Here is a 21,699-nt window from a genome sequence, read left to right as displayed (position 1 = left end):
GGCACATTTTCCGTTGATTTTTGAAAGGTAACATTTGCATTTCTGCATTTAGTTATGTAGATATACTTCCCTTTTCATACTCATTTAAATGCTAAAATTGTGCATAGTTATATCAAAGACACAGCTAAGGTAGCAAGAAGACCAGTATAAAGCCTCTCAGCATGGTTAGTAAAGCGGAAACACGAATGGCACAAAAACCAAGTTCTTTTGTGATCGATGAATAGGCACAAGTGAAGATAAGTGAGAAACGATTGATAGGTACACATTGAGGAGATGAGTAGGAGCATGAAGGCTATCGGAAGACGACACGAGACGGGAATATGAAACAAGGAATGAATTTATATGAAAAATCATATGCTACTAAGTCGTTACGCTGGAACACATATTTGAATTGGCTTTTCTCATTTGTATATAGGCTATGAAGCAATGTCTAAATTCAAAAGCACGTCGCCAATGCACTTAAACTGGTCTTCTGTATTTGTCTTCTATACTTGCGTGTACCATTAGGCACGTGCTAGATGCAAAGTGTGTGAATAAATGTGTAAAGCCTGTAAAGCATATAATTTTCTACCCCACTATTCATCGTTTTATACTGACGTAGTTTTCATCTGAAAAATGTAAAAGGGACCATTTCAGTTGCCGATTAATGTATCTATAGCTAGTTTGCAAAACGAGTAATCGAGCGATTCTATCCGATTCGAATGGTTTCACTTTGTAATTGAGATGAAACTGTATTGTACGTGAATTTGCATTATTCTGATTTCTGTGAGCGTATTATTTGCTAGCTGGCTCAACAAGACAGCCAAAATACATCGAAGGGTCCTGGTGATAAAAATACTCGTGGCTGTCATGTCAGCAATGCCACTAGAGCTCAAATCGTTCATTGGGGAGCACTCAACCCTTTTGTTTCGCTTAAAATTGACTTTAAATGGCATTTGCACTTTTTGACCAAATTTCCCTCGCATTTAATTCGGTGCTGCGCGGGGAACGGTCCTCGGCGGCTGGGCGTAGCTTGCGGTACCGCACTGGCTGTTCCCGCCCGGCGTGTCCAAGTCCCGGATAATCTGTCACACAGCGAGCCAGCTGATTGGTCGCTGGGTCGCCGGCCCAAACAGACATAGCCTCGCGGAGGGCCGCGCAGCACCGGCGGCCAATGAACGCGCTCTTTGCGAGGCACGCTGCGCGGTCGGCGAGCGCGGGCTGCGCGCCGGGACGAGCGGCGTGCCGGCCGTATCGCCGGGGGCAGCCGGGCCGCCAGTCGCCGGCCGGCCCTGTGCCTCTGTACTGCAGTGGTCAGCTGCTAGACTGCGCGCGCCGCCCGTACCACAGCGCCGAGCCGGGCCGGGTCGACACACAGAGCAGCCCGCCCACCAGCCGCCACCATGTTAGGGGTGTTCGGAACGCTCAAGAGCTTCTGCAAGATCCGGGAGGTGTCCAACGACTGTCCCGTGTTCCGGCTGCACTATCAGTTCACCACCGGCCTGCTGGCGCTCTTCATCCTGATCCTGACGGCCACCCAGTTCATCGGCAACCCCATCGACTGCATCAACGATGGCGACATCAGCACCCACATCATCAATTCGTACTGCTGGATCATGTCCACGTTCACCATGCCGGATGCCTTCTACAGGTGAGTCTGCTGCTCGGGGAGGGAGGGATGGGTCCGGGCGGGTCAGTCCGCGCGGGCTTTGGTCCTGAGCCGGGAGCTGCGGTACCTGCGACTGGCACTGAATTGTCCCATCTCTCCTGTGGCTAGTTCTATGGCTGGAGAGGTCCCCCGGTGAAACAACCTAACAAAAAGTTCCCCGCGCGAGAAGATGAGATGCTCTCGACCGATGGTCATTTATGGCTCCACGATGGAATCAGCGGACGTAACAAATAATAAATCACACTGCTATGTTTTTTCGTATGTTAATTCCTTCGATTCATTACACCTCTCTAACAACTATTGGTTTTCCCAACAACTAAAGGTTTCGCAGCAATCGTATCCTACTCAACTTCGCACCGGTATTTGCATCAAAGCACGTGGATGACTGCAACTGCTCGCATATTTCATCATGCATTGACCAATTACCATCCCTGGCAAGAGGCCAACAGCTGGAGCCTAGAACAGTCTGTGACGTAACGCGGTACATAACTTGCCGACTGGGCCTCCGCGGGTCTGTCGGTCTCCCGGCCCGACCCACGGAGCAGCGCCCGGCGGGTCCGCGTGACCCCGGCCCGCGGCTCGGCGGCGGCGCCACCTCTCGGAGTCGAGGCCAAGCAGGCAGCCGGTCCGCCCGGTCCGCTCGCCTCGCTCGCCGGGAGGCCAGCGCTTTGTTGACTTGATCAGCCGGCACCTCTAGCCTAGCGGGGTGCCGGCTGACGGCGGGCGGCGCGCGATGAGGCGTTATTGCCGACGCAGGCCGGCCAGGATGTCCCCGACTCATGTCGAAGTCCCCGTAGTCTCGGGTCGTCCTGGGAGACTGCGGCGCTGCACAGGCCACTATCACCGGCTCGAGCAGCCAGCTTCCCTACGCTTGTCGTCAGATGGCAGCACCTGCCGGGCGCCCGACGCTTCTGACACGGTTCGTCGGAAGGTCATCTCAGGCTCAAAAGAAACGATATATACCATTCGAAAGCTGACGGTGAGCTGAATCCAAAAATGTAATTTTTATCAAAATCGATCGATGGCCTTTTTTGAAAATTGTGTTTTTGTAAAAACTTAATAATCTTTTATTCAACGGGCTGTCCCGGACATTCTTGAAAACATAAACATGTATTTTTGAGTTCCAGTGCAAGCTGAACGCCAAAAGAACAATATTTAGCGAAGCAATATTTCCAATCATTAATATGCGTCTCCCACAGCCGACAATAAGGCGCAATCACACAGCTCAGTGTCACGATGGACCAAAGTCAGCCACACAGAAGCGTGAAATGACCCTTATCGACTCGCAGACCGGGCGCCCTCGGCCCGCCTGACCAGCCACGGAAAGAACGTTCGGCTCTCGTTCTACTAAACAAATGTCATATTTGTCAGTTTAACTGTCCACATCGCTATTAAAGTTATTCAGGATACCTGTGAAGAAAATTCATTGTTCTGCAATCTTCACATCATGCATTAATTTGCATTTGTTCATGTCTACTTTGAGAGAGTTTAGCGTAGTGAGGAAAATCATATTGATGATTATGAGCATATTTTTAATTGACCGAATCCTCAATGTAATCTGAATAAAATGACAAATAGCAAAAATTCGGGTATATTCGATCACAGATCTTTGTCAACCGATACCAGCAGGCGCCACAATTGTAGATGTCAAAATACTTTTTGTTCAGTACACATGCACAACAGTAGATATGTCCTCAGGGAAAAGATTTATGGTTGGTAATTCTAAAAGTCGCAGCAGTCAAACATAATATGTACAGGGAAAAAATACACAAGATTAAAGTGCGTGTGTGCCTAAGCATATACGAATTTAAGATGAAACAATACTTGCGGATCAATTAAATGGGCAGCAAGTTACACTCTTACCCTGGACAAAGTTAGGGCACATATAACATTTACACTGTGCGAAACAATTAAATGAGCATATTATACATAAATGAACATTATATACGTAAATGAGCATACATGAGCGTATTATCATACTATGACTACTCATACCCTGGACAAAGTTAGGGCGCATACAGCATCTATGAAAACGATCTACACAATCACTTTTTAACGTGGTGAGCTCTTGAAAAATGCTAACCTACTTTGGAAGTAGCTGCCAGGAGGTGCTGTTATCGTTAATAGATGGCATCCTATCGCGGATGGTGATGGATTCAGCAATCCTCCTGTCAGCTTCATCCTTACATTTGCGTACGATGCGTGCTATCAGAGTCGTGTCCGTTGGGGTCAGGTCTGGGTGCTCGTGCGCGAAATGTTCACCCATTGGTGTGCCTAGTTTCTTGTTGGTGCCATCTCGTAAGTGTTCGTTATATCGCAGTCGTATTGGCCTACCGCTTTCTCCTACGTAAGTTTTGTTGCACAGACTACATTTCAATTCGTACACTACGTTTTTCGTGTGACACTTTCCCCGCAGCCCAGCTTGACATGCGTGGCAGTGCTGTCTGCCTGAAGGACACGGTGGGTCTTTGAGAGCTGACCGCACTAGCTGTCTTTTGAGTGTGTTTTGATTTGTCCATGCTGCAAGGATCGGAAACCCTGATGTTTTCAGCACTTTTTGGACCTTGGAGGCCACTTCATCATTTATGAATGGTAGTTTGACGTAAACTGTTCCCCTGCGCTTCCTTTTGTCCCTCTGCACCCTAGCTACCCCCCTGTTTGCACGAGAGCATTCCCGTAGCATGACACTTTTGATGAGCTTAGCTGGATAACCGTTCAGCTTAAATAGGGACGTGGTCACCTCTAGGCTCTTGTCCCTACTTGGGATGTCGGAACTTATCCGAATGGCTCTTTTTACATGTCCTGTTAAGACTGCCTTTTTGGTCGTGAAAGGATGGGCCGATTGAAAGTGAAGGACAAGTTTTGCGGCATTGGGCTTAATGTACAGTTGTGTAGTGTACGTGCCGTTGTCCTTTACTGTAATCAGTACATCAAGGAAAGGGAGAGATCCGTTTGCATCAGATCGCTCCATCGTGAACTTGATCGTTTCATGTTTCGAGTTTAGAAAGTCTAGGTACTCGGATAAGCTTTCTGCCCCGTGTGTCCATACCGCAAATACATCATCTATGTAGCGCATGTAGGTATTCGGCTTCAAACCCCTAGGGTGATTCCAGAACTGTTTCTCGAGTGAGCCCATGAACACAACTGCTAGGGTTGGAGCGATACGGGATCCCATAGCCAGGCCCTGGGTCTGCTTGAAGTACGAGTCCCCAAACCTAAGATAGTTGTTCTGGAGACAGTGTTGTAGCAGCGTTCTGATGTCACTGGTGTCTAGTCCAAATAGGTTCAATTCTGCCCGGTGCTCCTCGATACGCGCGATGACTGCGTCTATGGCTTCCCCGGTAGGCACGTTGCCATAAAGATTCTTTACGTCTACGCTGAATATTATGCTCCCTTCCGGGAGGCCGGCAGGATAGGCCTCATTCAACCTAGATAGAAAGTCATCAGTGCTCCTAAGGTGGGCAGGTACGTACTGAAGAAGCTGGGAAGTGACCTGCTCTAATAGCCAAGATAGCCTATCCAGAGGATCATCTATGGCAGACACAATAGGTCTCAGGGGAATGCCTGTCTTGTGAGTTTTAGGCAGGCCGTATAGTTCTGCACAGCGAGAATGGTGTGGGCGTAGGATGTCCACAATGTCTTGACCCACCTTATCTTTAAGTGTTTGTGCGATGACCTTTTTGGTGCTAGCCTCTGTTTTAGCAGTGGGGTTGCGATCAATCTTTTCATAAGTGTTTGTGATCACCTGCGCTTTGTCCAAATACTCTGTCTTATCCATGATGACTAGCCCCTTACATTTGTCTGAAGGCTTGACAATTACACTATCGTCCTGCTTAACCCGCGCCGTGCTGGTGGCCTGAACTTTCCGCCGAGTGCTGGGGGGGGCGTTTTCACGCCCCCCCGTCTAACTCGGCTCCTGGGCCACGTAGCGACACGCGGTAAGCGGCAATCGAAAGAGCGTCAAAAATAAGGACGAAAACACTTCGGTCATTTTTTGGGTCAGGTCAAAGGTCAGGTCACCAGAGGTCACCAAAGGTAAAATGTTGACTATTTCAACATTTTGGAAACTGCCAACGGCTATCTCGGGAACCGATAGAGCTACAGCGCCGCGGAAAAGCGCATTCGATAGCCCTTTTACAGACCTTTCTGAGTAATGTTCTCAGATTTGACCTCAGGTCAACGGTTTAGCCTCCAGAGGGCAAAAACTCCAAAAATAGCCGTTTTTACGAAAAACGTTTTTTCGTCAATAACTTTTGACTCATAAGCGCCATGACATTACTTTTGCCAGCATCGTGTTCCTCTCGTCGAGACGCGTCGAATGAACTATTTGTTGACCTTGAAAGGTCATTTTGAAAATTTGACCTCAGGTCAAGGTCATGACCTGACCGAAAAGGGTCATGTTGCATATCAGTCGATCCGTATCGTCGAGCTGAACACATCTGACGTGTTTTCACCGCTCTAGCACGTCTCTATCAAAAGTTATAGCCAAAAAACTGCTGGCGACCGTTCATGACCTGAGATGACCTCAGGGGCACACAGAGGGGTCACAGGTGCATTTTTCCTATTCAGTGTGTCATGTTTACCTATGAACCGATGTTTGAGAGCGTTTTGAACGATATTCGTCCAAAAGAGGCGCATTTCAATTTTCTCCCATTGACTTATAATGGAGAGGTCGCAAAATTGACCTGACCTTAGGTCACAGATATCAAAAATCCGAGATATACATTTTATACATACTGTTACTCATATCAATCGCTGAAAGTTTCAAAGTGATCGTTCAGTCGGTGTAGCTATAGCGAGCCTTTGAACTTTTTCTGAGGTAAGGTCACTTGACGTGACCTGGTGACCTGACCTTGAACGGCCTAGGTCTGAAATTTTCACAACATGTGCGGAAATGATGTAGGAACACGTGTACCAAAAACGGCGGCGCTGCGCGCCGCCGTTTTTGAAATATTCGCGAAAAACCTGAGGGGGGCGTAAAAACGCCCCCCCCCCAGCACGGCGCGGGTTAAGCGCGTTCAGCTCGGCCTTCGCTTCAGCTGTGTAGTTAAGGTCACCAGGACGATGGTTACGATATATCGCCATTATTTTACGTTTCACACCCAGGAGCGATCTTTCGGCCTCCCTACTCAAAGGGCCCGCCTGCCTGGTCGGTTGGTTGGGAAAATGCGGCTTGGCAAGATTGCCGTTTCTAGCTTCATCCTCAGCGTCCGTTCGGCCGTTTGACGATCCTGTAGGCTCGCCCTGAGATCCCCCTAGCTGTACCTGTTGGCTGTGTGGTTGGGGTGTAAGCTGCTGCTGCTGCTGCTGCTGTTCCTGCTGCTGTTCCTGCTGCCGATCCTGCTGCTGCTGCTGCTGCTGCTGCTGCTGTTCCTGCTGCCGATCCTGCTGCTGCTGCTGCTGCTGCTGCTGCTGTTCCTGCTGCCGATCCTGCTGCTGCTGCTGCTGCTGCTGCTGCTGCTGCTGCTGCTGCTGCTGCTGCTGCTGCTGCTGCTGCTGCTGCTGCTGCTGCTGCTGCTGTTGCTGCTGTTGCTGCTGCTGCTGCTGCTGCTGCTGCTGTTGCTGTTGCTGTTGTTGCTCTTTATCCCGTTGCTTTTCTTCCAAAATGAGCTTCCAGCGTAGCGCGTGGCCGGCTCGTTCAATACCGACTTCTGCTTCTCGCAGGGTCTTAGAGTTTACCTGTTGCGTCAGGGCAAAGTTTGGCCCCTTGCTCAGTAGGTTAACTACAGCTGTATCCAGCGGTCTTTGTGATGCGTTAAGTAGTCGGCCATTGTCTTGTGTGTCGTCTTGTAGCTCGTCAACGGGGGTCTGACGAGCTGCATCTCGTCTGCGCACAAGTCGTCCGTACTTGTTGGCTAACCTTCTTCTGCAGGCAGCTGCTGTCTCTCCGTGAATTCTTGTCGCCTGTTGAATTGTCCAGCTGTTCAGTGGGTGAAGATACCGTGAACGTTTCGCGGCGAGTCTGTTACACTCTCGAAGCAAATACGCTAGTGTACGATGGGTCTCACAGATCGCTTCATTCAGCAAATGCTTACTGAAGTTGTCTTGTCTTTTTTGTAGCACTGCACTAGCTCGAAAAATCTTCGTGACTGGCTTAAGGCTGTTGGTAATGAAACTTGGCATGATGTGATTCTTGCGACAAGTTGTCAGAAAATTGAGGCGCTCCTGCATGGTTGCTAGTTTTTCAGAGTTTTTGATGGTTTCTATTAACGCTTGTTTATGGTCATTAATAACGTTAGCACATTTAAGAGAGTTTAGCGTAGTGAGGAAAATCATATTGATGATTATGAGCATATTTTTAATTGACCGAATCCTCAATGTAATCTGAATAAAATGACAAATAGCAAAAATTCGGGTATATTCGATCACAGATCTTTGTCAACCGATACCAGCAGGCGCCACAATTGTAGATGTCAAAATACTTTTTGTTCAGTACACATGCACAACAGTAGATATGTCCTCAGGGAAAAGATTTATGGTTGGTAATTCTAAAAGTCGCAGCAGTCAAACATAATATGTACAGGGAAAAAATACACAAGATTAAAGTGCGTGTGTGCCTAAGCATATACGAATTTAAGATGAAACAATACTTGCGGATCAATTAAATGGGCAGCAAGTTACACTCTTACCCTGGACAAAGTTAGGGCACATATAACATTTACACTGTGCGAAACAATTAAATGAGCATATTATACATAAATGAACATTATATACGTAAATGAGCATACATGAGCGTATTATCATACTATGACTACTCATACCCTGGACAAAGTTAGGGCGCATACAGCATCTATGAAAACGATCTACACAATCACTTTTTAACGTGGTGAGCTCTTGAAAAATGCTAACCTACTTTGGAAGTAGCTGCCAGGAGGTGCTGTTATCGTTAATAGATGGCATCCTATCGCGGATGGTGATGGATTCAGCAATCCTCCTGTCAGCTTCATCCTTACATTTGCGTACGATGCGTGCTATCAGAGTCGTGTCCGTTGGGGTCAGGTCTGGGTGCTCGTGCGCGAAATGTTCACCCATTGGTGTGCCTAGTTTCTTGTTGGTGCCATCTCGTAAGTGTTCGTTATATCGCAGTCGTATTGGCCTACCGCTTTCTCCTACGTAAGTTTTGTTGCACAGACTACATTTCAATTCGTACACTACGTTTTTCGTGTGACACTTTCCCCGCAGCCCAGCTTGACATGCGTGGCAGTGCTGTCTGCCTGAAGGACACGGTGGGTCTTTGAGAGCTGACCGCACTAGCTGTCTTTTGAGTGTGTTTTGATTTGTCCATGCTGCAAGGATCGGAAACCCTGATGTTTTCAGCACTTTTTGGACCTTGGAGGCCACTTCATCATTTATGAATGGTAGTTTGACGTAAACTGTTCCCCTGCGCTTCCTTTTGTCCCTCTGCACCCTAGCTACCCCCCTGTTTGCACGAGAGCATTCCCGTAGCATGACACTTTTGATGAGCTTAGCTGGATAACCGTTCAGCTTAAATAGGGACGTGGTCACCTCTAGGCTCTTGTCCCTACTTGGGATGTCGGAACTTATCCGAATGGCTCTTTTTACATGTCCTGTTAAGACTGCCTTTTTGGTCGTGAAAGGATGGGCCGATTGAAAGTGAAGGACAAGTTTTGCGGCATTGGGCTTAATGTACAGTTGTGTAGTGTACGTGCCGTTGTCCTTTACTGTAATCAGTACATCAAGGAAAGGGAGAGATCCGTTTGCATCAGATCGCTCCATCGTGAACTTGATCGTTTCATGTTTCGAGTTTAGAAAGTCTAGGTACTCGGATAAGCTTTCTGCCCCGTGTGTCCATACCGCAAATACATCATCTATGTAGCGCATGTAGGTATTCGGCTTCAAACCCCTAGGGTGATTCCAGAACTGTTTCTCGAGTGAGCCCATGAACACAACTGCTAGGGTTGGAGCGATACGGGATCCCATAGCCAGGCCCTGGGTCTGCTTGAAGTACGAGTCCCCAAACCTAAGATAGTTGTTCTGGAGACAGTGTTGTAGCAGCGTTCTGATGTCACTGGTGTCTAGTCCAAATAGGTTCAATTCTGCCCGGTGCTCCTCGATACGCGCGATGACTGCGTCTATGGCTTCCCCGGTAGGCACGTTGCCATAAAGATTCTTTACGTCTACGCTGAATATTATGCTCCCTTCCGGGAGGCCGGCAGGATAGGCCTCATTCAACCTAGATAGAAAGTCATCAGTGCTCCTAAGGTGGGCAGGTACGTACTGAAGAAGCTGGGAAGTGACCTGCTCTAATAGCCAAGATAGCCTATCCAGAGGATCATCTATGGCAGACACAATAGGTCTCAGGGGAATGCCTGTCTTGTGAGTTTTAGGCAGGCCGTATAGTTCTGCACAGCGAGAATGGTGTGGGCGTAGGATGTCCACAATGTCTTGACCCACCTTATCTTTAAGTGTTTGTGCGATGACCTTTTTGGTGCTAGCCTCTGTTTTAGCAGTGGGGTTGCGATCAATCTTTTCATAAGTGTTTGTGATCACCTGCGCTTTGTCCAAATACTCTGTCTTATCCATGATGACTAGCCCCTTACATTTGTCTGAAGGCTTGACAATTACACTATCGTCCTGCTTAAGCGCGTTCAGCTCGGCCTTCGCTTCAGCTGTGTAGTTAAGGTCACCAGGACGATGGTTACGATATATCGCCATTATTTTACGTTTCACACCCAGGAGCGATCTTTCGGCCTCCCTACTCAAAGGGCCCGCCTGCCTGGTCGGTTGGTTGGGAAAATGCGGCTTGGCAAGATTGCCGTTTCTAGCTTCATCCTCAGCGTCCGTTCGGCCGTTTGACGATCCTGTAGGCTCGCCCTGAGATCCCCCTAGCTGTACCTGTTGGCTGTGTGGTTGGGGTGTAAGCTGCTGCTGCTGCTGCTGCTGTTCCTGCTGCTGTTCCTGCTGCCGATCCTGCTGCTGCTGCTGCTGCTGCTGCTGCTGCTGCTGCTGCTGTTCCTGCTGGAACAGCAGCAGCAGCAGCAGCAGCAGCAGGATCGGCAGCAGGAACAGCAGCAGCAGCAGCAGCAGCAGCAGCAGGATCGGCAGCAGGAACAGCAGCAGGAACAGCAGCAGCAGCAGCAGCAGCTTACACCCCAACCACACAGCCAACAGGTACAGCTAGGGGGATCTCAGGGCGAGCCTACAGGATCGTCAAACGGCCGAACGGACGCTGAGGATGAAGCTAGAAACGGCAATCTTGCCAAGCCGCATTTTCCCAACCAACCGACCAGGCAGGCGGGCCCTTTGAGTAGGGAGGCCGAAAGATCGCTCCTGGGTGTGAAACGTAAAATAATGGCGATATATCGTAACCATCGTCCTGGTGACCTTAACTACACAGCTGAAGCGAAGGCCGAGCTGAACGCGCTTAAGCAGGACGATAGTGTAATTGTCAAGCCTTCAGACAAATGTAAGGGGCTAGTCATCATGGATAAGACAGAGTATTTGGACAAAGCGCAGGTGATCACAAACACTTATGAAAAGATTGATCGCAACCCCACTGCTAAAACAGAGGCTAGCACCAAAAAGGTCATCGCACAAACACTTAAAGATAAGGTGGGTCAAGACATTGTGGACATCCTACGCCCACACCATTCTCGCTGTGCAGAACTATACGGCCTGCCTAAAACTCACAAGACAGGCATTCCCCTGAGACCTATTGTGTCTGCCATAGATGATCCTCTGGATAGGCTATCTTGGCTATTAGAGCAGGTCACTTCCCAGCTTCTTCAGTACGTACCTGCCCACCTTAGGAGCACTGATGACTTTCTATCTAGGTTGAATGAGGCCTATCCTGCCGGCCTCCCGGAAGGGAGCATAATATTCAGCGTAGACGTAAAGAATCTTTATGGCAACGTGCCTACCGGGGAAGCCATAGACGCAGTCATCGCGCGTATCGAGGAGCACCGGGCAGAATTGAACCTATTTGGACTAGACACCAGTGACATCAGAACGCTGCTACAACACTGTCTCCAGAACAACTATCTTAGGTTTGGGGACTCGTACTTCAAGCAGACCCAGGGCCTGGCTATGGGATCCCGTATCGCTCCAACCCTAGCAGTTGTGTTCATGGGCTCACTCGAGAAACAGTTCTGGAATCACCCTAGGGGTTTGAAGCCGAATACCTACATGCGCTACATAGATGATGTATTTGCGGTATGGACACACGGGGCAGAAAGCTTATCCGAGTACCTAGACTTTCTAAACTCGAAACATGAAACGATCAAGTTCACGATGGAGCGATCTGATGCAAACGGATCTCTCCCTTTCCTTGATGTACTGATTACAGTAAAGGACAACGGCACGTACACTACACAACTGTACATTAAGCCCAATGCCGCAAAACTTGTCCTTCACTTTCAATCGGCCCATCCTTTCACGACCAAAAAGGCAGTCTTAACAGGACATGTAAAAAGAGCCATTCGGATAAGTTCCGACATCCCAAGTAGGGACAAGAGCCTAGAGGTGACCACGTCCCTATTTAAGCTGAACGGTTATCCAGCTAAGCTCATCAAAAGTGTCATGCTACCAGTGGCGGATCTAGGATTTGAGTTTAGGGGGGGCAAACATTGCGCCGCCAGGCAAGTCGGCGAGAATTTCAAACGTCCAGTCTTAGGAAAAAAAAAAACGAGCTACCCCTACTTTTCTCCTCGGATTTCGGGAATTATTTTTTTTTATTTTTTACATTTTTGTCAGTCCGGCCAAGCCAGGGCAGCGCAAAAAAAAATTTGCAGCCACCCCGACTCCGGGAGATAGTTAGAGAATAGCTCACCGGCGCTATGGACAAAGGTTGAACGTTCTTCAGCATCATTCTGCTCGTCCTGGTAGGTACTTGGCTACCTTATTACATAAATATGTTACCGAAAAAAGTCGTACATTTGCCGGCAGCTGGTTGCAGCCCCGGCACCTCGGTAATAAGGCGACAGTAACCGATGACGGCGATTAGCACCGGTGCAGCAGCCCCTGCGGTCCGCAGGAGCGGATATTGCGCGGAGGGAACGGTAGCTACGAAGCTCTGGCGGTAATCAGACGATCACAATAATCTCTGATAATGACAGGTGATCGCATTTCGATATTTATGGGTTTACGATTTTCCAGTCAGTGGCGTAGCCAGGTCGGCCCGTGAGGCACATGCCCCCCCCCCCATCAGGTTCAGGGGCCCCTCGGGTTATTCGGGCCTGAGGGGCCCTGCGGCGCCAATTGGCCGCTGAGGGTCCACGTTGGCCATATTTGGACTAAGTAGGGCCCCACAGGGCTCGTAAGAACACCTCATGGGCCCACAAGTACCAACATTAAGATCTCCATAAGGGCCCCAAGCCAGCCTCTGAGGCCCACTTGCCGGCCTCTGGGGGTCCTAACCGGCCTATAGGGGGCCAGCTCTAGGAGCTGCACACCCGCCTGTAATGGCCCCACACCCATTTCTCTGAGGGCCCCTATAACGGCGACTGTGAGGGCCCTCGCCGGCGCCCCTGAGCGCCACACCGGCGTCTCTAAGGGCCACACACCCCTAACTCTGAGGCCCAATGGCTTTAAAAACCCTACATGGGCGGTTCTGAGGGCCCTTGTCAGTTACCAGCGACCCTGACGATCCCACACAGGTGACTCGGAGGATCCCAGCGGCGTCTGAGCGCACCATACCAGTTTCTGAGAACCCCACAAGGCTCCTGAAGGCACCGGTGACCTCTTAATATCTTCTTGTCGGCCTATGAAGGGTCCGTTCCGTAACAGCAGTTCTGAGGGCCCCACGCGCGCCTGTGATGGCCCTAAACCAGTGTCTCTGAGAGCCCCCACAACGGCGCCTGTGAGGGCCGTCACCGGCGACTGTGAACCCTCCACACCGGCGGCTCCGAGGGCCCCACATTGCCATATCTGAGGGCCCCACACTAGTGCCTCTTAAGGCCCTATATCGGCGGCTCTGGGGGCCCAACATCGTAGCTTCTAAAGGCCCCACAAGTGCGCATGTGACGGCCACCCACCGGTGACATTTGAAGGCCCCACACCGGCTACTCTGAGGGCCCCATCGGCGCTGAGTCCGTGCCGGTCGCTAAAGACGACCCCACAGGGTTTCTTAAGGTACCACCGGCCTTTGATGGCGCTTTGTCGGCCTCTGAGGGCCCGTCGCCGGTCTCTGGAGCCCCCTGCCGGCTTGTAAAGGGTACGCGCCAGCAGCTCTAAGGGTCCGACACCCGTGTACGACGGACCCACACCAGTGTCTTTGCAACTTACCGTTTTTTCGCCCTTCTTCTTAAAACTAACTTTTCTTTTCTTTACATCTTTATTTCATGCATTGCAAGTTGTGTAATTGTTTTAGTTTTAGTAGTGAAAGACTGCAGAACCAATTATTTTCTTCAAGCAGAGTTAGTGGGAGTTATTGAGGGACAAAATCATTGGGGGTGCTAACTGGAACATTCGGGGGTGCCCGGAAAACCATTGGGGGTGCTCATTTGAGCATTGGGGGTGCTGCAGCACCCCCGAAGGTATACAAATCGACACCCATGTCGCCTGCCATGTTACAGCTACCACCAGCGTCCAGCGCAGCTTTACTTCACATTTCACAGCGTCTGACTGCCACATTGTTTACCCATCACTAATCCCCACCGAACTCATCACTAATCCTCACCGACACCATTTATTTCCTCCATTTATTTCACATTTTCTTTTCAAACACCATATTTTTAGTATTCAAGTTGTATTTTTTAGGGGGGGGCAAAAAGATATGTTTGCCCAGAGGTTTTCCGTTTAGGGGGGGCAATTGCCCATTTTGCCCCAACGTAGATCCGCCACTGCATGCTACGGGAATGCTCTCGTGCAAACAGGGGGGTAGCTAGGGTGCAGAGGGACAAAAGGAAGCGCAGGGGAACAGTTTACGTCAAACTACCATTCATAAATGATGAAGTGGCCTCCAAGGTCCAAAAAGTGCTGAAAACATCAGGGTTTCCGATCCTTGCAGCATGGACAAATCAAAACACACTCAAAAGACAGCTAGTGCGGTCAGCTCTCAAAGACCCACCGTGTCCTTCAGGCAGACAGCACTGCCACGCATGTCAAGCTGGGCTGCGGGGAAAGTGTCACACGAAAAACGTAGTGTACGAATTGAAATGTAGTCTGTGCAACAAAACTTACGTAGGAGAAAGCGGTAGGCCAATACGACTGTGATATAACGAACACTTACGAGATGGCACCAACAAGAAACTAGGCACACCAATGGGTGAACATTTCGCGCACGAGCACCCAGACCTGACCCCAACGGACACGACTCTGATAGCACGCATCGTACGCAAATGTAAGGATGAAGCTGACAGGAGGATTGCTGAATCCATCACCATCCGCGATAGGATGCCATCTATTAACGATAACAGCACCTCCTGGCAGCTACTTCCAAAGTAGGTTAGCATTTTTCAAGAGCTCACCACGTTAAAAAGTGATTGTGTAGATCGTTTTCATAGATGCTGTATGCGCCCTAACTTTGTCCAGGGTATGAGTAGTCATAGTATGATAATACGCTCATGTATGCTCATTTACGTATATAATGTTCATTTATGTATAATATGCTCATTTAATTGTTTCGCACAGTGTAAATGTTATATGTGCCCTAACTTTGTCCAGGGTAAGAGTGTAACTTGCTGCCCATTTAATTGATCCGCAAGTATTGTTTCATCTTAAATTCGTATATGCTTAGGCACACACGCACTTTAATCTTGTGTATTTTTTCCCTGTACATATTATGTTTGACTGCTGCGACTTTTAGAATTACCAACCATAAATCTTTTCCCTGAGGACATATCTACTGTTGTGCATGTGTACTGAACAAAAAGTATTTTGACATCTACAATTGTGGCGCCTGCTGGTATCGGTTGACAAAGATCTGTGATCGAATATACCCGAATTTTTGCTATTTGTCATTTTATTCAGATTACATTGAGGATTCGGTCAATTAAAAATATGCTCATAATCATGTCTACTTTGCTCAATTGAGCTTTGTATCATGCCCATATAAGGAAAATTGGCCGCGCTGAAATGTCAGAGGTTGCACCGGCCTCAGCTCGGGTGGAGTGGGGGTAGCGCCCGGAGGGGCAGGGTAACCTTTGACCGGTCGCACGGCCGAGCAGCTGTCACCAGTACAGCCTCTGACAGTGAAACCCCGCTCATTTCCCCTGCGCGGGCACTGATCGCAGCTGGATGGAACAAAACATGTATAAGAAAAATGTAAATTAAAGCATGTTATAAATCAAGCAGAACAATGAATTTTCTTCACAGGTATCCTGAATAACTTTCATAGCGATGTGGACAGTTAAAGTGACAAATATGACATTTGTTTAGTAGAACGGGAGCCGAACGTTCTCTCTGTGGCCGGTCAGGCGGGCCGAGAGCGCCGGGTCTGCGAGTCGATAAGGGTCATTTCACGCTTCTGTGTGGCTGACTTTGGTCCATCGTGACACTGAGCTGTGTGATTGCGCCTTATTGTCGGCTGTGGGAGACGCATATTAATGTTTGGAAATATTGCTTCGCTAAATATTGTTCTTTTGGCGTTCAGCTTGCACTGGAACTCAAAAATACATGTTTATGTTTTCAAGAATGTCCGGGACAGCCCGTTGAATAAAAGATTATTAAAATACCCTAGCTCCGATGCCTTGAAACTCTGGTTTCGCTTCTCGGAACAACCACCTGTATGACCACTCGGTGTGCCCTCAGGCAAGTGGGTGAGGAGGTGGCTCACCCCGGCGTCGGTAACGTCGGCTCGGCCTGGAACGATGACGAGGCCACCAAATACTACACCTACTACCAGTGGGTCGTGTTCGTGCTCGCCTTCATGGCCATCCTCTGCTACGCGCCCAAGTTCATCTGGGACGCCATGGAGAACAACATCATGGGCACCGTCGTGATGGGCCTCAACTGGGGCCTCAAGACCGAGGACGAGATCACCAAGAAGAAGCAGACGCTAGTAGACTACATGCTTCGTCATATTAGGGTTAGTATGAGAGGGAAAGGGGAGTGAACGAGCCGGATTGCTCCGCTGGTCCGCCACCGTTCTTTTTGCGCATACGAGCAGATTTGTGGAAACTGGAAAGCGTCAAGGATGTGGACGAAGGCTGGGAAGGGCGGCTAGAGGGGGAGGCGGGTGATTATAAGTGCTCCTTTACGTATCTTCTGGGCCACCCGTTGACAAGTGGCATTTAAAGTCTCTACTGAGTCATTTATAAATTAACTGTTTTAGTTACGATGGTTATCTCACCATAGATGTTCGCCAGAGTAAAATCTCATTTATTTAAATTATCTCGTCAAGTTAAAACGTTGTCATGATAAAGCAACCATAGTCAACCAAGGTGGTTTTGGCCGGTACCGAACGTGCTGTAGCTGAAGACTTAGATTGTCAAATTAGGTGGCATCTGACTGCATCTTTGTCTTGACGATCGAACCTTTGCGTTTCCTCATGTGCGGTTATTCGCCATTCACTTACGCATCATGTTGTCCCCAGTCTCACGACATGTACGTGTACCGCTACTTCTTCTGCGAGCTGCTCTGCCTGGTGAACGTCATCGGCCAGATGTACCTGATGGACGCCTTCTTTGACGGCGAGTTCTTCACGTACGGCTCGCGTCTGCTCAACTTCTCCGAGATGCCACAGGAGGAGCGTGTCGACCCCATGGTGAGTGAGGCGCACAAGGCTGCAAAGACACGTTTGGCGGAACCAGTCCCCTGCCTTCCTTGTCGGTAATCTCGGCTCGTTTTCTGAGTGAGACACTTGGCTTTTGGCCCTGTTGATCCGTGGCTGGTGGCTTCTAAGCCTTCTACGTATAGCGTATGCCGCATAACCACTAGTACCTAAGTCTTGGTCCACAGACTGAATGATCACTCATTCACTTAGTCAACAACGTAAATAAACACTCACAAGCCAACATACCTGAAACTGGCCTACGCTCATTGCCTACGCTGGCCTAATGTCCTCCGCAGTTGACCGACCCCTGACGTCCCGCTGTCTGTCCGTCCGGCAGGTGTACGTTTTCCCGCGGCTGACCAAGTGCGTGTTCCACAAGTTCGGTCCTTCGGGAACGGTCACCCGCCACGACTCGCTCTGCGTGCTGGCGCTCAACATTGTCAACGAGAAGGCCTTCATCTTCGTCTGGTTCTGGTACATCATCCTGGCCACCATGCTGTCGGTGGTGCTGCTCCTGCGTGCCATCATGATCTTCGTGCCGGCCGTGCGCCCCAGCCTGATCCACATGAAGAACCGCATGGTGCCTAAGGATGCCATCGAGGTGATCTGCAAGAAGAGCTCTCTGGGCGACTGGTGGCTGCTCTACATGCTCTGCTTCAACCTGGATCCTTTCGTCTACAAGGATGTCATCGCTGAGTTGAGCAAGAAGATCGAGACGGCCGAGAGCAACGTGCCTCAGAGCAAGTCGTCCATGGTCTGAGCGGCCGGTCCTTCAGGCCGGTCCGTGCGGCCGGCCGGCGGCTCCGCTAGTGGACATGACCTCGCCTTTGGTGCTGACAAAGGGGCGGCCATGTTCCGTGAAGGGACGCATCGTGAGTGCTGTTATGTAGACATGGAGATTACTGCAGCGATGTGGTTTGTCCGTCAGATGTCGGGCAGTTTGTCCGGGCTGCGGTGGCGGAGGACTGGTGACCGGTCCAATAACGGCACCGTCCCCGCGCCCCGAGCACCAACACCAACCAGCCGAGCATTCCGGCTCAGCCGGCGCAGTTGGGCGGTTTGCATGGTCTGAATGTGCGATGGTCGAAACTTTTATGCTGCCTTCTGGGGACCAATAATATGAAGCAACTAGTGGCTCAAGATTAGGATTCCTTTGTATGATTTTTACGACGTTTTTACAACCGAGCTTGCGCGGTGCGGGGAGTGGTTTGTCCGCCGGCGCTGCCCGCCGTTTGCATGTATGACCGTGGTCGCCGGAGGCCGGCATCCAGCCGGGCGAGGCGTGGTGCAGCGCCGCAGGGCTGCTTTATATCTACATCACTGGCACCCACATGGCGAAAGGATCTCACGCAGACTGTTCGATCCGGGCTCAGCAGATGACAGAAGGCGCCTGCGTTGTGTACATCGCTCGCCAATGAACTAGTGTGTGGCGATCGCTCGACTCTGTCCCGCCAATTTCTAAATTCTCAGCATCGCTCGGCGGGCTGAATGTTGAATGTGCGCCGGACCGAACGAGTCGGGTGGCCTGTATTTTTGTACTGATTCGTCGTATGCTCTACCAGGTACGTAGATAATAAAGTCTGCTGTGATTATTCAGAAGTCTTTATGGACGCAGCGCCACCTCGCTGTGACGGGGAAAACGAGGGAGGGCATTGGAAACCACTCGTAAAGCTTTACAAAGTGGCTAAGGCTGATGCAACAAAATGCTTAATGGTCGAGCAAATGGCAAGTTGGTGGGGTAGCCGCCCCACAAACTGTATAGGAAGCTCCGCTCCGGATCTGGCTGTTCCGAGTTTAGGGCGCTACGCGTCGCGGTTTTTCATTCACGGCAATACATGCTTCTGGGGTTTTCAGTCGACCAAACCCCTCTCTCCAGTCAAAAATCCCGTCCGTCCCACCAGGGCCCGCACCATGAGCGGCACCGTATCTATCGAGCAACGGCGTCCGGGACCACTTCACACCATTAGAAACCATCAGAGTTGGCCAGCATTCGCTGGGAGGACAGTAGCTGCTCATAACCCCGACCGGCCGAATGAGGCCACCGAGGTCGAGCTCACGACTGTGGCGACATCTGTAATGACGTGCAGTGTTCACCTCCGGTCGTCCCATCTTTTGTCACGTAACGTAATCCGGAATCCCCCTGACGATAGGTGATGGATAAAGTTACCTACATCAGTAATCCGTATGCAGCTAAGTTTCTCAATGCTTCCTTGCGACGATAGCTCGCTAGTCCACCAAGATCAGGCTGTATTAGACGATAGTTATTGGGACCCGCTGACTTCAGAGGTCCAGCTGTGGCGGTAGGTGGCGCACGACGGGCCGCTGCGGCACCAGTGTAGCACCGGCCCCTAAGGTCCCGGCAGCTGCGCCTCAGAGGGTGGCGCTGCTGTAACCGTCGTAGGTGTCGCCCCGTTCGCAGGGTCTGTAGGTAACTGGGAGAAATGATTCAGCACCAATTGCAGGCCGCCTCTGAATCGCAAATGCCGATGGGAGGGTAATGGATACGAAATATGGAAGATCACTTTATTTTCAGTTTATACGTTCCTATTCATCATCCTTTTCATTTTCTTTAACCGGAGAAATGGTAAACGGGACTTGGAATGTTGCACGAGAAACTGTCGTCGAAGAATATTGGTCTTCCTTATTGGTTTTCCTTATATCCGGTCAAAGGACTAACAGCATGTCAGTAAAGGTAATTAGAGGTCAAACTTTCCAGGCTAAGACGTTTTTAGAGTAATTAATTTGACCTTGTTCTGGTGGTGCAGAGGGGTGGGGTTAGGGAGAGGGGTGGAGGAATTTCGGTCACACTATAGGTACAGCTTTTTACTAGTGTAGTTTTACACCGCATGTTGCATCAATATCGCATCCCGTGTTCAAGTTTTATTGCAAGTCTCTGGAGGTCAGGCGATGGGGTAAAGTTACTGTAAGCCGTTTTCACGACGGGCTATTTGGCGAATGCACCTAATTTGACCAAATTTACCAAATCTATTTACAATCAATATTTCCGTATCATGAATTTATTTCCCTGTTTTAACCCTCGCCCATGTAGGGGGTGGTGCAACCCCCCCCCCTGAGGTTTTTCGGAAATAGTGCAAAAACGGCGGCGCGCAGCGCCGCCAAATTTTGGGTACCTTATGGGGCAAACCTTGCGCATCTTTTGATAAAAAAAAATTTGACCGGGTCATGTCAGGTCACGGAGTTATGACGTCACAAAGGGAACAGCCTCCGGCCGGATTTTCACAAACTGAGTGCCAACGCCCGAGGTTTCCTGCCGGTGGTACGGACATCGGTTGATGGATCGTGATGAAACTTCCCATGCATGTTGGGGCAAGTATTGGCTATCATATGGTATAAGAAACTTGACCGGGTCAGGTCAGGTCACGGAGCTATGACGTCACAAGAGGAACAGCGTCCGGTACTATTTTTGAAAAGCGCCCGAACCACTATTTTGCTAATTCTTGTCACCTCAATGGGAATATGCAGCAATATTAGCTTCTATAGGGAGCAAATGGACATCCCAAATCCAAAATTACAATCAGATTTCAAAAATTTAAATTTTGATTTTTCGAATTTCTGCCGCCGACTGTGACCTTGCCGACTTCCGGCGCTCCCAACGCGCCATTTTTAGAGCTAGGGAAACGAAATACATACCAAACGATAGAGAATTGATCAAGGAACACGATAGTGAAGGTTTCAAGTCGATATCTCCCACCGCTTTGCCGCAATCGCCGCGGAAAATTTGAAAAAGTCTATTTTTCCGAAAATTTGACCTTTGACCATGGGCGCCGCCACCGGGGGGGACGGGGGGGACGCGTTCCCCCCACTCTCAGAATGGAAGGGGGACGTCCCCCCCCCCAAACTCATTACGGAGCGAGCGAAGCGAGCGTAGTCTTTCGTAGGTTAGCGGAAATTTCTGAGTATGCCGTGGTCACGCTTTTGCTAGGCTTATATCTCAGCAACCACTTGACCGATTTACATGCGGTAATTTTTGTAAGGTAGCACTAGATTCATTCCTTCTAACGAGCATCGGTCTATTCCCGATGCATGTGAGTGACCCCATATGCACGTGCCACGTGAAAAACGAAGAAGTGTCAGTTTTGTAACAATTTCAATATCTCGGCAACTACTGGGCCGATTGCGCTGAAAGTTGGCATGTAGGTAGGTATACCCACTAGGCAATGCATATCCATGTGCCACAGTTGGGGTGCTGCTGCACGTGCGCACATGCAGGGGTCGATTCCAGATCTCGAGAACGGCTGAACCGATTGTGCTGAAATCTGATACATGGTTAGGGACCGGTTAGTAGGGTGCCGTGCAAAAGTCAGTTGGGACCCATTTTGCACGTGCGCACGTGCAGGGTGCCGCTTCAGGATCTCGA

At 49.8% G+C, this 21,699-nt stretch overlaps 1 protein-coding gene across 1 annotated transcript; it reads left to right on the top strand.

The window, feature by feature from the left end:
* Nucleotides 1-552: 552 nt before the first annotated feature.
* Nucleotides 553-18,913, top strand: LOC122389170 (innexin inx1-like). The gene is made up of 4 exons (XM_043380922.1): nt 553-1,630; nt 16,358-16,634; nt 17,142-17,312; nt 17,659-18,913. The coding sequence occupies exons 1-4, from the start codon at nt 1,383-1,385 to the stop codon at nt 18,079-18,081; spliced, it is 1,119 nt and encodes a 372-aa protein (XP_043236857.1). The 5' UTR covers nt 553-1,382; the 3' UTR covers nt 18,082-18,913.
* Nucleotides 18,914-21,699: the final 2,786 nt, after the last annotated feature.

Source organism: Amphibalanus amphitrite, unplaced genomic scaffold (genome assembly GCF_019059575.1).
Source record: "Amphibalanus amphitrite isolate SeventyFive unplaced genomic scaffold, NRLGWU_Aamphi_draft 000346F_arrow, whole genome shotgun sequence".
NCBI classification, from domain to species: Eukaryota; Metazoa; Arthropoda; class Thecostraca; order Balanomorpha; family Balanidae; genus Amphibalanus; species Amphibalanus amphitrite.
Note: the sequence above shows the minus strand (reverse complement) of the source record. Positions and strands in the feature narration are given on the sequence as shown.

Coding starts and splice junctions, on each gene's coding strand:
- LOC122389170 (XM_043380922.1), top strand. CDS start 1,383: ATGTTAGGGGTGTTCGGAACGCTCAAGAGCTTCTGCAAGATCCGGGAG. Junction 1,631..16,357: donor ATGCCGGATGCCTTCTACAG/GTGAGTCTGCTG, acceptor GTGTGCCCTCAG/GCAAGTGGGTGAGGAGGTGG. Junction 17,313..17,658: donor AGGAGCGTGTCGACCCCATG/GTGAGTGAGGCG, acceptor TCCGTCCGGCAG/GTGTACGTTTTCCCGCGGCT.